This window comes from Bombina bombina, chromosome 11, assembly GCF_027579735.1.
Source record: "Bombina bombina isolate aBomBom1 chromosome 11, aBomBom1.pri, whole genome shotgun sequence".
NCBI classification, from domain to species: domain Eukaryota; kingdom Metazoa; phylum Chordata; class Amphibia; order Anura; family Bombinatoridae; genus Bombina; species Bombina bombina.
Genome location: NC_069509.1, coordinates 9,341,482 through 9,357,140, shown reverse-complemented (window position 1 = coordinate 9,357,140; position 15,659 = coordinate 9,341,482). Strand labels below are relative to the sequence as shown.

Genomic DNA, 15,659 nt, shown 5'->3' with positions numbered 1-15,659 from the left:
TACTCAGTGTGATATACTAGATATAACTCAGCATTATGTACAGCTGGGTGTAAATACTCAGTGTGATATGACACTATATATAAGTCATCATTATGTACAGCTGGGTGTAAATACTCACAGTGTGATATGATACTAGATATATCTCAGCATTATGTACAGCTGGGTGTAAATACTCAGAGTGTGATATGATACTAGATATAACTCAGCATTATGTACAGCTGGGTGTAAATACTCAGTGTGATATGATACTAGATATAACTCAGCATTATGTACAGCTGGGTGTAAATACTCACAGTGTGATATGATACTAGATATAACTCAGCATTATGTACAGCTAGGTGTAAATACGCAGTGTGATATGACACTAGATATAACTCAGCATTATGTACAGCTGGGTCTGGGTGTAAATACTCAGTGTGATGTAACACTAGATATAACAGCATTATATACAGCTGGGTGTAAATACTCAGTGTGATGTAACACTAGATATAACAGCATTATGTACAGCTGGGTGTAAATACTCACAGTGTGATATGATACTAGATATAACTCAGCATTATGTACAGCTAGGTGTAAATACGCAGTGTGATATGATACTAGATATAACTCAGCATTATATACAGCTGGGTCTGGGTGTAAATACTCACAGTGTGATATGATACTAGATATAACTCAGCATTATGTACAGCTAGGTGTAAATACTCACAGTGTGATATGATACTAGATATAACTCAGCATTATGTACAGCTAGGTGTAAATACGCAGTGTGATATGACACTAGATATAACTCAGCATTATGTACAGCTGGGTCTGGGTGTAAATACTCAGTGTGATGTAACACTAGATATAACAGCATTATATACAGCTGGGTGTAAATACTCAGTGTGATGTAACACTAGATATAACAGCATTATATACAGCTGGGTGTAAATACTCAGTGTGATGTAACACTAGATATAACAGCATTCTATACAGCTGGGTGTAAATACTCAGTGTGATGTGACACTAGATATAAAATCTCACTGAAGGTTAATAGTGTCAATAGCGGCCTCCTGGAATCGTGCATTTGTGTCTAGAGGTTACTACAGCCCATGTTGCATATGTTTGGGTTGAGCTAGGTTACACTAGGAAGGAATAAAAATGGACACACAATTGGTTATTAAAGTTTATCAAATTGTCATAAAAAACACATTTCAGAAAAGCTTTGGTGAGATAAAATAAAATTGATAGTTGTGAGAAATCAGCAATAAGATGGCTACACCTACTATGGCGCATTAACAGAATCATGGCCTATATAAAGAGGAATAAAAAAAGCATGTGGATGAATTCTGCACAACAGATCTGTCTATGGCCTCTTTCGTTTTTGGGAACAGGCACAGGGCATCTTGCTGTGAGAGTTCTGATGAGTCTCGGCACGTGGGTTGTACTGCGAGCCTGAGGCCTCTTCCTCATGTGGATGGCACTGGGGCCGCTGAGGGGTGGCATCTGGGCTGGTGTCAGGGCTGGAGTTGGGAGATTCATAGGCCATGTACTGTATGGCAGAGTCAAGCTCAGCTATGTCCTCACGCAGGTGCCACACCTCCAGCAGAACGGATGACATGGTTTGGTTGAGCTTTCTTATGTTGTTGCTGTTTTGCAGAATGGCCCTTTCAATGGCCTTGAAGCCTTTGCGGCTGTATTTGGTCCTCAGTCTGCTCTCCTCTAACATAGCGTTGTTATGTGCCTGCATGATCTGCAAGTATTGTTCAGTAAACTCTGCAGGTGAGCATTTCTTTGGTCCTTGCGCCCCCTGTGCTCCATGTAGCTGGGACTCATTTTTACTATTTGCGCTGCCCCTCTGCCTTTGCTGTCCATTATCCACTTGTGTGTGGGTGCCCTGGGACTCGTTGTGGTCTTTGTGTAAGTCCTGAATGTCTATAAAGAATGGCAAGTCCGACCTCTGGGGAGAACACTCTGCCACACTGGGCCCTGAGGAGGACGCTGGGAAAGATGAGAAGTCGGCTTCAGCCATCTCTGCCTCCTCCTCGCCCGCCTCGCTAGGTTGATGAGGGCATATAATGATGTCCAGATCATGCTGCGATTCCTCTGTAATGTAGCACTCGGATTCCACTTGTGGGCTAGAGATTGTCCTTGTAATTCTGCCCAGGTCCCTTTGTGTAGCAGGGAACGTTGTCTGGTTAGAATGTATACGGGGCTGCTGCCCGGAGGTCTGGTCTGTGGGCGAAGAGACAACAGTTAGCGGCTGTCAGATGAATCATAAATAAAATGGCAATTCTAAGATCTTGTTAGATAGTATGAGGGCTGCAAACACACCTGGATTCACTATAAGCACATTTACAGGCAGCGATTCATTTGTAGAAGTTTGTTACTCAGATTGTGCACTGTACATCTGTAACATTCAGGGACTGGCATATTTATATCATTCTCAGAAAGCAACCAGCACATCCCAAAGCCACCTACACATATGCAGGAGAGGCACGGTCATATATGTACAAAGAAATACAATCTTAGGAGCCAGGAGTAAGATTCTAGGAGCCACATGTCCCTGGTTTCCAGGATTTGTCAAGCTCAGGATTCATTTCAAATATTTCACAAGAAAAATACCCTGTTCCCAAAGGCCTCTGTCTGCAATTTGTATAATTGTGTATTTGATGACAATTATATCTGTAGTCACTGCTGTTTAACCCCTTACACCATGACGATGTGGCACCGCGGAGCACACAGCAGCATTAATAGGGCACGTTTTGTAAACATTAATGCAAAATATAATTTCTTTCATACAGGTGGTGAGAGTCCACGATCCATTACTCTAAGGAATTACTCTTCATTACCACTAGGAGGCTAAGATTCCCAAGACCTATATAAAACCCCTCCCACTTCACACATACCTCAGTGTTTACTTGAAGAATGAAGATTTGCATGTGATTCTTCAGAGAGAAGAGTTTTCAGTCTATATTGATGCCCGGGTATGGGATGTATATGGGGTATGGTTTGTGATTCGTTTTTCACCTCTCTTTATGGATCTACAATATACTCCTTTTCCATAACCTCTGCTGATATATTTCAACACTGGTTTGGCTGTCAGCTTCGTGATTGATAGCAGACGAGATCCTATTGGTTTCTGAATATAGTTTCTCAGGGAAATCAAATAGGTTTCAGAACAAGGCTTCCCAGAGGAAGGATTTTTTCTGTCAACTGTTCCAAGGAATCCTGTAAAAAAAAACAAGCTTTTTTACAGTCTATCTCAGACCCAAAGCTATGGGAGTGATTGTTCCAGTTCCTTTGTAGTAACAGGGGACGGCATTTAATTCAAATCTCTTCAATGTTCCAAAGAAGGAGGGAACTTTCAGACCAGTTCTAGATCTGAAGGCTCTGAATAGGTTGGTAAGAATTCCATCTTTCAGAATAGAAACGATTCAGACTATTCTGCCTTTCTGGACAGGCATTTTCGGTTTGTTACTCTTCCATTTGGTCTGGCTACAGCTCCAAGAATAAAGGTTCTGGATGCCCTTTTGTGTGTGATCAGGTATTAGTGTATTGCAGTGTTTCCATACCTGGATGACATTTTGATTCAAGCTCTATGTTTTCCTTTAGCAGGATCTTACACCAACCGAAATGTACGTCTGGGGTTTTGCCGTTTCTCCCGTTCAGAGAGGGATTGCCTGGTATTTTGGGGCTGGACTGCAGTGTTAAGTCAGGATCAGACTGATATTCTACAGAAAAGTTCTTCTCTGTGAAAGGCAGGCTGCTTCTTGGGTGGTAACTAGCCATACAACAAGCTATTATGCTAATGTTCATTCCCAGGTTGAGTGCTTTTCTGTTTTTATTTAACCGACTCTTGTTTCTTCAACAGCATGGTTGGAGGATTAATTTTCCAAAAGGTTCTTTGGTGCCTCAGACAAATTGCTGTCAGCTTGTCTGAACCTTCAGTCTCTTTAATTTCCTTCAGTGGCTCTGTGTATGGAAGTCCTAGGTCTCATGATGCAATACCATTTGCTCGTTTTCACATAAGCCTCTTCAGCTTGAAATTCTGCGTAAATGGTGCAGGAATCACACTTAGCTGTTTTAAAGGATATTTTTGGATCCCAGTACAAGTCAGTCTCTATTCAGGGGGCTTCTTTTTCTCATCCTACCTGGACTTTGATCACTACAGATGCAAGTCTCTCAGCTGGGGAACTGTTTGGGGGTCTCTGACAGCACAAGGAGTTTGGGATCCTCAGGAGTTTACCAATCAATGTTCTAGAAATCTGTACAATTTTTAGGGCCCTTCAAGCTTGGCCTCTGTTGAAAAGAAGATCTCATCTCCATTTTCAGACAGACAATGTCCCAGCAGTAGCTTATGTCAACCATCAGGAGGGAATTCACAGTTCCCTGGCAATGATGGAGGTGTCTCACATTCTCACTTGGGCAGAAACCAATTCTTGTTGAGTCTCTGAAATTCATATTCCAGGGTAAACAACTGGGAGGCAGACGTCAATTTCTATATCAATGGCATATGTTCAATCACAATGTGAATCTTTGGGGTCTCCCAGAGATAGACCTGATGGCCTCTCATTTGAACAACAAACTTCCCAGGTACTTTGTGAGGTTCCACTGATCCTCAGGCAGAGTTCGTACATGCTCTAGTAGAGTTCCTTGGCCTTTTCAGTCTTCTTATCTGTTTCCACCTATTGTGCTTCTTCCAGAGTAATTTCCAAGATAAAACTAGAGACGTCGTCTGTAATCCTGATTGCCCCAGCATGGCCTCGCAGGAATTGGTATGCCGATCTGGTTTAGATGTCCAGCTGCCCTCCTTGACCTCTGTGGTCAGACCTACTGTCCCAAGGTCCGTTTTTCCATTCAGATCTCAAGTCTCTGGAAATTAAACGTTTAGTCCTTAAACATAGGGGTTTCTCTGATTCTGTTATTGAAACATTGATTCAGGCTCATAAGCCTGTAACTTGGAAAATCTATTACAATGTTTTCAGAATTCCTAGGATTTTGCAGTTTGTGCAGGGCCTATCTGCCAATTCTCTTAAGGGGCAGAATTCTGCTCTTTCAGACTTGTTCCACAGAGATATTGCTAATCTTCCTGATATGCATAGTTTTGTTCAGGCTCTGGTCTGCATTAAACCTGTAATCAAGCTAATTTCTCCCCATAGAATCTTAATTTGATGTTAAGGGTTTTGAAGGCTCCTCCTTTTTAACCTTTGCATAAAGTGAACATTAAACTACTTTCTTAGAAAGTGTTATTTCTTTTGGGTATTTCTTCTGCTAGAAGAGTTTCTAAATTATCTGGTCCTTCTTGTAATCCTCATCTGATTTCTTTCCTAAGATATGGTGAGTCCACAACATCATCAATTACTGTTGGGAATACCACTCCTGGGCAGCAGGAGGAGGCAAAGAGCACCACAGTCAAACTGTTATGTATCACTTCCCTTCCCACAAACCCCAGTCATTCTTTTTGCTTTGATGCATGGAGGAAGTGGTTTGGTGTCTGAAGAAAATTGGATTATTTACCTCAGAAAGCCGGAGTAGGTTTACTCTGATCTTTCTTTTTCAAGTCTGGGTTTAGCCGTACTCCACATTAATCTCTTCAGTAGGGTAGTGGTGGCTTTTAAGCATATAGGAATTTGTGATGTGGGCTTCACTGCATTTTCCTAACAGATTGCTGCCCTTGTATAGAAAGCCAGAGAAGGTTTACTCTGTTCTTTCTGTTTTTCACAGGTCTCTGTAAGGAGTGGCTTCCTTTCATAACGGGTGAGCTGTCCTCTGCCGGACAGCTAAATGTACAGGTAAGTGCCTTTTTTTGTCTTCTGAGGAGGCTGTAGGGAGGATAGGTTTTAGGAAAGGAGCGCTCAAAATAGTGCTAATACCTTATGGAGATTTATAGATATAAATATATAAAAATAAATATATAATTTTTTTTTATGTAAAATGTGAAAAATATTCTATAACACCTTATAGAATTTTGTACAAAATAAAAATATTTATTGTCTTAATAGGAATAAAAAAGTTTTTCTTTAAAACCATATACAAGTTTAAGAATGTTATTTTCTTAAAAGTGTTGTACAAAGCTGCAAAATATTGCAGCTATAATATTAATATGTAAAGTGATGAAGACACTAATGGTTACTATGTAGAGTGATGATAGGTTGGCCAACCTCATAAGTTTAATACTATTATGTTTTTCTTATATTGATATCTTGCGCATAAGTGACAATGGTTTCGATATTAGACAAATTTCAACAGTACAATTTAAAAAAATCTGTTATAATTAAAACATATTAAAAGTCCATCTTTAGGTTACCCTTAGGTAGTGTCCAAAATAAAGGTCTATGTTGTTTATAAGCGATTTTCACGGCTGCAGCCTATGCTTGTAGGTATTAATACTTATGGTACTGTAGACATATCAAAAGCCTTAAGAAAAGCGGGTGGATAGATCTAACCTTATTATCCTTGTTTTTGAATTGCGGATTGAACTTCCTAGGCTTCTTCCTTACTCTGTAGGTGAAAGGATTTGTAAATCCACCTCCGATAGTCTTTAAACGCTGTGTCTATTGTATACTTTGTTTTGCGGATATGGAGCTTCCGCACGTCTGCTGTTTTTTCAACAGTAGGTTTCCTATAGGGCTTTGAAATACCCATGATGGGCTTTGGAATACCCGTGATGAGAAGGGCTTATGACAACCCTGTAATCAAGAGTCAATGTGTTAGTTCACTGCTACAGATGCCGGTCCAGATGCTTGAAAAAGGCTGGTTATCACAGCTGAAACGCGTTGCATTGATTCTCCATCACATACACCTGGTTCACACAGGTGCCGCAGAGCAGAGGAAGCAGAGCAGACTGAGCACGCTGAAAAAATAAACACTGCCGAAAATTACTGCCAGAAAATTGCTCCAGAACCGGCATCTGTAGCAGTGAACTAACACATTGACTCTTGATTACAGGGTTGTCATAAGCCCTTCTCATCACGGGTATTCCAAAGCCCATCACGGGTATTCCAAAGCCCTATAGGAAATCTACTGTTGAAAAAACAGCAGGAGTGCGGAAGCTCCACATCCGCAACAAAGTATACAATAGACACAGCGTCTAAAGACTATCAGAGGTGGATTTACAAATCCTATCACCTACAGAGTAAGAAAGAAGACTGGGACGTTCAATCCGCAATTCAAAAACAAGGATAATAAGGTTAGATCTATCCACCCGCTTTTCTTAAGGCTTTTGATATAAGTCTACAGTACCATAAGTATTAATACCTACAAGCATAGGCTGCAGCCGTGCTTGTCGCTTATAAACAACATAGACCTTTATTTTGGACACTACCTAAGGGTAATCTAAAGATGGACTTTTAATATGTTTTAATTATAACGGATTTTTTTAAATTGTGCTGTTGAAATTTGTCTAATATAGAAACCATTGTCACTTATGCGCAAGATATCAATATAAGAAAAACATAATAGTATTAAGCTTATGAGGTTGGCCAACCTATCATCACTCTACATAGTAACCATTAGTGTCTTCATCACTTTACATATTAATATTATATCTGCAATATTTTGCAGCTTTGTACAACACTTAAGAAAATAACATTCTTAAACTTGTATATGTTTTTAAAGAAAAACTTTAGTATTCCTATTAAGACAAATATTTTTATTTCATACAAAATCCTATAAGGTGTTATAGAATATTTTTCACATCTTACATAGAAAAAAAATTATATATATATTTATTTATATCTATAAATCTGCATCAGGTATTAGCACTATTTTGAGCGCTCCTTTCCTAAAACCTATCCCTCCCTACAATCCCCCATAGGAAGCATAGAGGTAGCTTCCATTAGTGCAAGGAGCATATACAGGGAGTGCAGAATTATTAGGCAAGTTGTATTTTTGAGGATTAATTTTATTATTGAACAACAACCATGTTCTCAATGAACCCCAAAAACTCATTAATATCAAAGCTGAATAGTTTTGGAAGTAGTTTTTAGTTTGTTTTTAGTTATAGCTATTTTAGGGGGATATCTGTGTGTGCAGGTGACTATTACTGTGCATAATTATTAGGCAACTTAACAAAAAACAAAGATATACCCATTTCAATTATTTATTTTTACCAGTGAAACCAATATAACATCTCAACATTCACAAATATACATTTCTGACATTCAAAAACAAAACAAAAACAAATCAGTGACCAATATAGCCACCTTTCTTTACAAGGACACTCAAAAGCCTGCCATCCATGGATTCTGTCAGTGTTTTGATCTGTTCACCATCAACATTGCGTGCAGCAGCAACCACAGCCTCCCAGACACTGTTCAGAGAGGTGTACTGTTTTCCCTCCTTGTAAATCTCACATTTGATGATGGTCCACAGGTTCTCAATGGGGTTCAGATCAGGTGAACAAGGAGGCCATGTCATTAGATTTTCTTCTTTTATACCCTTTCTTGCCAGCCACGCTGTGGAGTACTTGGACGCGTGTGATGGAGCATTGTCCTGCATGAAAATCATGTTTTTCTTGAAGGATGCAGACTTCTTCCTGTACCACTGCTTGAAGAAGGTGTCTTCCAGAAACTGGCAGTAGGACTGGGAGTTGAGCTTGACTCCATCCTCAACCCGAAAAGGCCCCACAAGCTCATCTTTGATGATACCAGCCCAAACCAGTACTCCACCTCCACCTTGCTGGCGTCTGAGTCGGACTGGAGCTCTCTGCCCTTTACCAATCCAGCCACGGGCCCATCCATCTGGCCCATCAAGACTCACTCTCATTTCATCAGTCCATAAAACCTTAGAAAAATCAGTCTTGAGATATTTCTTGGCCCAGTCTTGACGTTTCAGCTTGTGTGTCTTGTTCAGTGGTGGTCGTCTTTCAGCCTTTCTTACCTTGGCCATGTCTCTGAGTATTGCACACCTTGTGCTTTTGGGCAGTCCAGTGATGTTGCAGCTCTGAAATATGGCCAAACTGGTGGCAAGTGGCATCTTGGCAGCTGCACGCTTGACTTTTCTCAGTTCATGGGCAGTTATTTTGCGCCTTGGTTTTTCCACACGCTTCTTGCGACCCTGTTGACTATTTTGAATGAAACGCTTGATTGTTCGATGATCACGCTTCAGAAGCTTTGCAATTTTAAGAGTGCTGCATCCCTCTGCAAGATATCTCACTATTTTTTACTTTTCTGAGCCTGTCAAGTCCTTCTTTTGACCCATTTTGCCAAAGGAAAAGAAGTTGCCTAATAATTATGCACACCTGATATAGGGTGTTGATGTCATTAGACCACACCCCTTCTCATTACAGAGATGCACATCACCTAATATGCTTAATTGGTAGTAGGCTTTCGAGCCTATACAGCTTGGAGTAAGACAACATGCATAAAGAGGATGATGTGGTCAAAATACTCATTTGCCTAATAATTCTGCACTCCCTGTACTATATATCCTTTGCTAATTCTTCTGAGGAGGCTGGCACTGAAGGAGTTAACTGGTAATCTGTAATTATTTGGGACTTATTTACCCTATGTTTAGGGTTAATCATGGCAGTGTGCAGGCTCTGTGATATGTGATGTAGACACAGGGTTTAATCTCCTTTATCAAATAGAAAGGAGTTATTCCGTTTGTTGTCTCAGTATTTTTTTAGCTTTATTTGAGATTCTGTCTTGGTTTGTTTACAGAATGTATGTGTTTAGGGGCACTTTATTTTTTCATTAACGATCTTAGCTGTCAGGAAACAGTTTAATTTTTGTTTCCCTTCACTTTCCGTCTGGAAGCGTGCGCTGGGAATTTAAGTTGCGCAGCTTCTCAGTCCGGTCTCGTGTCTCAGGTGTCCTGCTCCTTACAATCAATACGGAGCGGTTGTGCCTGCTTCTCTGCAGAGTTCTGGTCTTCCGTTTGCGGAAAGGAGGAAGGTAGGCACCTCAGTCAGTAACTGGAGTGTACAGTGCAAAGGGGGTCTGTTTTTTTTAAATATCTTATAAAGAGTTATATTAGCAGGCTGTTTATTTCATATTAGCCTCCTCTTTAGATATTGCTGTAAATGGTTTTGTTCCTAACATTTTTTCCTGCGTCTCTTAAAGAGACAGTTCTTTGGAGAAAAAAAAAATTCTATCATGAATCAGGATCCTGTTTCTATGGACAGGTGTATCCTTTGTTTGGATAATCAAGTTGTACCGCCTTTGCAATTTTGTTCCTCATGTATAGAGAGGACGTTAAAAAATAAAGATAAACTTTTTGTCTCTGAGCCAAAGGTCTCTCAGGATGATGATGATGCTGTTCTGGGTTTGCCACAGCTTCCTCCTCAACCGTCCCAAACCTTAGTGACATCACATGCAGTGCCCTTCGGTTCCTCTCAATCTCCTGGAGGAGTTTATTTTCAGGCAGAATTTGCTGCCCAGGTATCCTCTGCGGTATCTGAGGCATTAGCTGCCTTTCCCATGTTACAGGGTAAACGCAAGAGGAAGTTTAGATATTCAGATAAGGTTTCTGCTCCAGTTTTGGCTACTCAAGTTGCTCTTTCTCAGAAGTCTGACGAGGAAGATACTCAGATTCTGACAGTATAATTCCTTAATCTGATGCTGAAGTTGTATCCTTCAGAATTAAGCTAGAACACATCTGTGTCCTTTTAAAGGAGGTTTTCACTAACTTGGATGACTTATAACTCTATCGTTGTCAATCCTAAGAAGTCCAGTAAACTTAATAGATACTTTGATGTTCCCTCATCTGTGGAGGTATTTCCTGTACCAGACCATGCCACGCAGATTATAACACAGGAATGGGAGAGACCGGGGATACCTATCTCCCCGTTGCCCGTCTTCAAAAAGATGTTTCCTGTTGCTGACTCCATCAAAGAGTCATGGCAAACGGTTCCTAAAGTGGAAGGAGCTATTTCCACTCTGGCAAAGAGGACTACTATTCCTATTGAAGATAGCTGCTCCTTTAAGGATTCTATGGATAAGAAGCTGGAGGCTTATTTAAAGAAAATATATGTTTATCAAGGTCTCCAATGGCAACCTGCTGTATGTATTGCCACTGTGACTAGTGCTGCAGCCTATTGGTTTGACGCCTTGTCAGACTCTCTTCAGGTAGAAACTCCCTTAGAGGAAATTCAAGACAGGATTAAGGCTCTTAAGTTAGCCAATTCCTTTATTACTGATGACTCCTTACAGGTTATTAAATTGGGAGCTAAGATTTCTGGTTTCGCTGTGCTGGCACGCAGAGCTTTATGGCTGAAGTCGTGGTCGGCTGATGTTTCCTCTAAATCCAAAACTTCTGGCGATCCCTTTCAAGGGTAAGACCTTGTTTGAACCCGGTTTGAAAGAGATTATTTCTGAAATCAAGGGTGGTAATGGGTCTTTTCTTCCAAAAAATAAGAATAATAAACAGAAAGGACGTCAGAATATTTTTTGTTCCTTTCGTACCTTCAGAGAAAAGTCTTCTCTATCTTCCAAGCAGGATCAGTCCAAGTCAACTTGGAAATTCAGTCAGTCTTGGAACAAAGGAAAGCAATCAAGGAAACCTGCAGCTGATTCTAAATCAGCATGAAGGGTTTGCCCCCGATCCAGGATTGCATCAAGTGGGGGGCAGACTCTCTCAGTTTTCTCAAGCATGGATACGAGATGTCCAAGATCCCTGGGTTGTGGACATAGTATTTCAGGGTTACCTTTTGAAATTCAAGAGACTTTTCCTCCCAGGGGCAGGTTCCACCTCTCAAAGTTATCTGCAGACCAGATAAAAAGAGAGGCATTCTTGAAATGTTTACAGTATCTTTCCTCCCTGGGAGTGATAGTTCCAGTACAGGAACATGGTCTAGGTTTTTATTCCAATCTGTTTGTGGTTGCCAAGAAAGAGGGAACTTTCCGGCCTATTCTAGACCTGAAGTGTCTCAACAAGTTTCTCAGAGTACCGTCCTTCAAAATGGAAACTATACGTTCCATCCTTCCGTTAGTACAAGAGGGTCAGTCCATGACGACCAAAGATCTAAAGGATGCGTACCTTCATGTACCTATTCACAAGGATCATCACAAATTTCTGAGATTTGCCTCTCTGGACAAACACTTTGAGTTTGTGGTTTTTCCGTTTGGCCTTGCCACAGCTCCCAGAATTTTCTCAAAGGTTCTGGGGGCTCTCTTGGCAATGATCCGGCCCTGGGGAATTGCAGTAGCGCCTTACCTGGAAGACATATTGGTCTAGGTGCCGTCTTTTCAACTAGCAAAATCTCACACAGAGATATTGTTGTCTTTTCTTCATTCCCACTGATGGAAAGTAAATCTGGAAAAGAGCTTCCTTGTCCCAGCCACAAGGGTAATTTTCATAGGGACCATAATAAACTCTCTGTTAATGAAGATTTTTCTGACAGAGGGCAGGAAAGTCAAATTATTTCCTTTTGCCTCTCCCTTCAGTCTACGGTTCAGCCATCAGTGGCTCAATGTTTGGAGGTAATTGGTCTGATGGTGGCTTCCATGGACTTCATTCCTTTTGCTCAATTCCATTTGAGAGCTCTGCAGTTATGCATGCTCAGACAATGGAAAGGGGATCATGCGGATCTGTCTCAGAGGATAGATCTAGATCAGTCAACAAAAGACTCCCTTCCATGGTGGTTAACTCAGGAAAATCTGTCTCAGGGCACATGCTTTCGGAGACTATATTGGGCGATTGTGACCAAGGACGGGGAGCCGTGTGGGACACGTTAAGGGTTCAGGGGCTATGGACTCAGGTGAAGTCTGTTCTCCCCATAAACATTTTGGAATTGAGAGCAATCTACAATGCTCTGATAGCTTGGCCTCAGTTGTTCTTAGTCCAGTTCATCAGGTTTCAGTCGGAAAATATTACCTCAGTGGCTTACATCAACCACCAGGGAGTAACACGGAGTTCCTTAGCCATGAAAGAGGTGTATCGGATCATTCAGTGGGCGGAAGTTCACAATTGTTGTCTTTCTGCCATCCACATTCCAGGGGTGGACAATTAGGAAGCGGATTTCCTGAGCAGACAGACTTTTCATCCCGGGGAGTGGGCACTCTATGGAGTGTTCTCCAACTTAACTCTTACCTGTGGGTTCCGGAGCTGAATCTGATGGCGCCTCGGCAGAACGCCAAGCTTCCAAGGTACAGTTCAAGGTCAAGAGATCCACAGGCCGCTCTGGTACATGCTCTGGCGGTTCCATGGAATTTCAGGCTCACTTTTTCTGTGGGTTCCTCTCCGCTTTCTGCCTCTTTTATCCAGGCTGGAGTCGTAAGTTCGGTTGTATTGTTAGATTGCTCTTCCTCACTCAAGGAACTCACTCCCCCCTCCCATCGGTGCTGCGTGAGGGGGGATGTCTTGAGTGCGACCGCTGGACCCTCCCCGGTACATTTGAGAGGCTGTAGTGCTCCCCTCTTTTGAGCTGCATTATCTACTCTTACTGGAAACCCTACATCTGCAAAACTTTGCCTAAAACATATATCAGTGTCGGTGAAATAAAATCATAACGGTCCCCTGCAGTGTTATAGCAGGATGCATGGTTATAAGGGCAACATACGGAGGAAGGGGCAGAAAAAGGAGTTGAGAGCGGAGATATTTTACAACTACCAGATTTTCCTCCCTTATTATGTCAATACTATGTACCTTTATAACATGATCTAATGCTGGCTGTTGGGAGCATTTCTGTTAACAACTAAGTGTATTTTCTTATTGCATCTCTATAAAAATAAGCACTTTTTGAATCAGGGTATGTGAGTATAATGTTGGAAAATAGGTTAAGCTAATATAGTCTTTACCTTCTTGGTTACTAAGAATGTTGTCCATTAGGTACCCTACAACTGTATTTTTGTTTCTTATCTAGGTATAGTTTTTTAGATTAACGTCTTATATTTAGTTGTGTTCAATGTAAACAGTGATTCTTGTGTTTAGGGCTCTTTGACCTGGCTCTCTGAATTCAGAGACTCACATGCCTAAATCCATCTTATAACCTTTTCATATTTTTGCAAAAATGGTTGAGTCTGCATAGTTGATTAGCTTCAATTGGAACTAGACGGTAACTTACAGATTAATCCTGGTCTTTCACACTGGTTAGTGTCCTACAAAATACGTTTGACCTTTGATAATATTGTTTTAGATGCCTCCCCTTTGTGGAGGACTCACACTGTTACAGTTCTATTGTGTCTTCCTGCCTTCCTCCATGACTGCTTCTTATAGGCAAATTACTTCCTTGGCTGATCACTTTTGATTCACTTACACATAATTTCAACTCCCCTCTTTTTTTTCTATCACGGCTCGAGAGGGCCAATCCTCCTCTTATTATTCTATCTCACTAGCCTGGGAGATTCTTCTCCCTTTCCTCTGGGGGAATACCCCCCCACTCACTTTCTCACAATTTATTTTTCCTACTCACTGGACTCACTGTGGATTCTTTAAACACATGGATACGTTTTTACACTCTCACACTAAAAATTCACCCCCAGTTATGGCGGCTAGACAGAGAGACAGGAAGAACAAAAGTGTTTTTGAGACCCCAACAGATGGGCAGACACCTGCTGTCAATCTTGTGGTTCCAATGGAGCCCCTAGATATACAGTCTCTAGTTTTCAATATTTCTGAAGCTCTAGCTCCCAAGCTAAGAGGACTACTATTCCTATTGAAGAAAGCTGCTCCTTTAAGGATCCTATGGATAAGAAGCTGGAGGCTTATTTAAAGAAAATATATGTTTATCAAGGTCTCCAATGGCAACCTGCTGTATGTATTGCCACTGACTAGTGCTGCAGCCTATTGGTTTGATGCCTTGTCAGACTCTCTTCAGGTAGAAACTCCCTTAGAGGAAATTCAAGACAGGATTAAGGCTCTTAAGTTAGCCAATTCCTTTATTACTGATGACTCCTTACAGGTTATTAAATTGGGAGCTAAGATTTCTGGTTTCACTGTGCTGGCACGCAGAGCTTTATGGCTGAAGTTGTGGTCGGCTGATGTTTCCTCTAAATCCAAAACTTCTGGCGATCCCTTTCAAGGGTAAGACCTTGTTTGAACCCGGTTTGAAAGAGATTATTTCTAATATCAAGGGTGGTAATGGGTCTTTTCTTCCAAAAAATAAGAATAATAAACAGAAAGGTTGTCAGAATATTTTTTGTTCCATTCGTACCTTCAGAGAAAGTCTTCTCTATCTTCTAAGCAGGATCAGTCCAAGTCAACTTGGAAACTCAGTCAGTCTTGGAACAAAGGAAAGCAATCAAGGAAATCTGCAGCTGATTCTAAATCAGCATGAAGGGTTTGCCCCCGATCCAGGATTGCATCAAGTGGGGGGCAGACTCTCTCAGTTTTCTCAAGCATGGATACGAGATGTCCAAGATCCCTGGGTTGTGGACATAGTATTTCAGGGTTACCTTTTAAAATTCAAGACTTTTCCTCCTAGGGGCAGGTTCCACCTCTCAAAGTTATCTGCAGACCAGATAAAAAGAGAGGCATTCTTGAAATGTTTACAGTATCTTTCCTCCCTGGGAGTGATAGTTCCAGTACAGGAACAGGGTCTAGGTTTTTATTCCAATCTGTTTGTGGTTGCCAAGAAAGAGGGAACTTTCCGGCCTATTCTAGACCTGAAGTGTCTCAACAAGTTTCTCAGAGTACCGTCCTTCAAAATGGAAACTATACGTTCCATCCTTCCGTTAGTACAAGAGTGTCAGTTCATGACGACCAAAGATCTAAAGGATGCGTACCTTCATGTACCT

The 15,659-nt window shown here is 41.2% G+C and overlaps 1 protein-coding gene across 2 annotated transcripts in view; it reads right to left on the bottom strand.

The window, feature by feature from the left end:
* Window positions 1-1,152: 1,152 nt before the first annotated feature.
* Window positions 1,153-15,659, bottom strand: part of LOC128642014 (uncharacterized) — a 56,042-nt gene continuing 41,535 nt past the window's right edge. For both annotated transcript variants that reach the window (XM_053694648.1, XM_053694647.1), the window contains exon 3: window positions 1,153-2,214. In XM_053694648.1, coding sequence (XP_053550623.1) covers window positions 1,346-2,214 — 869 coding nt within the window. In that variant the 3' untranslated portion in view covers window positions 1,153-1,345. The remainder of the gene's footprint in view (window positions 2,215-15,659) is intronic.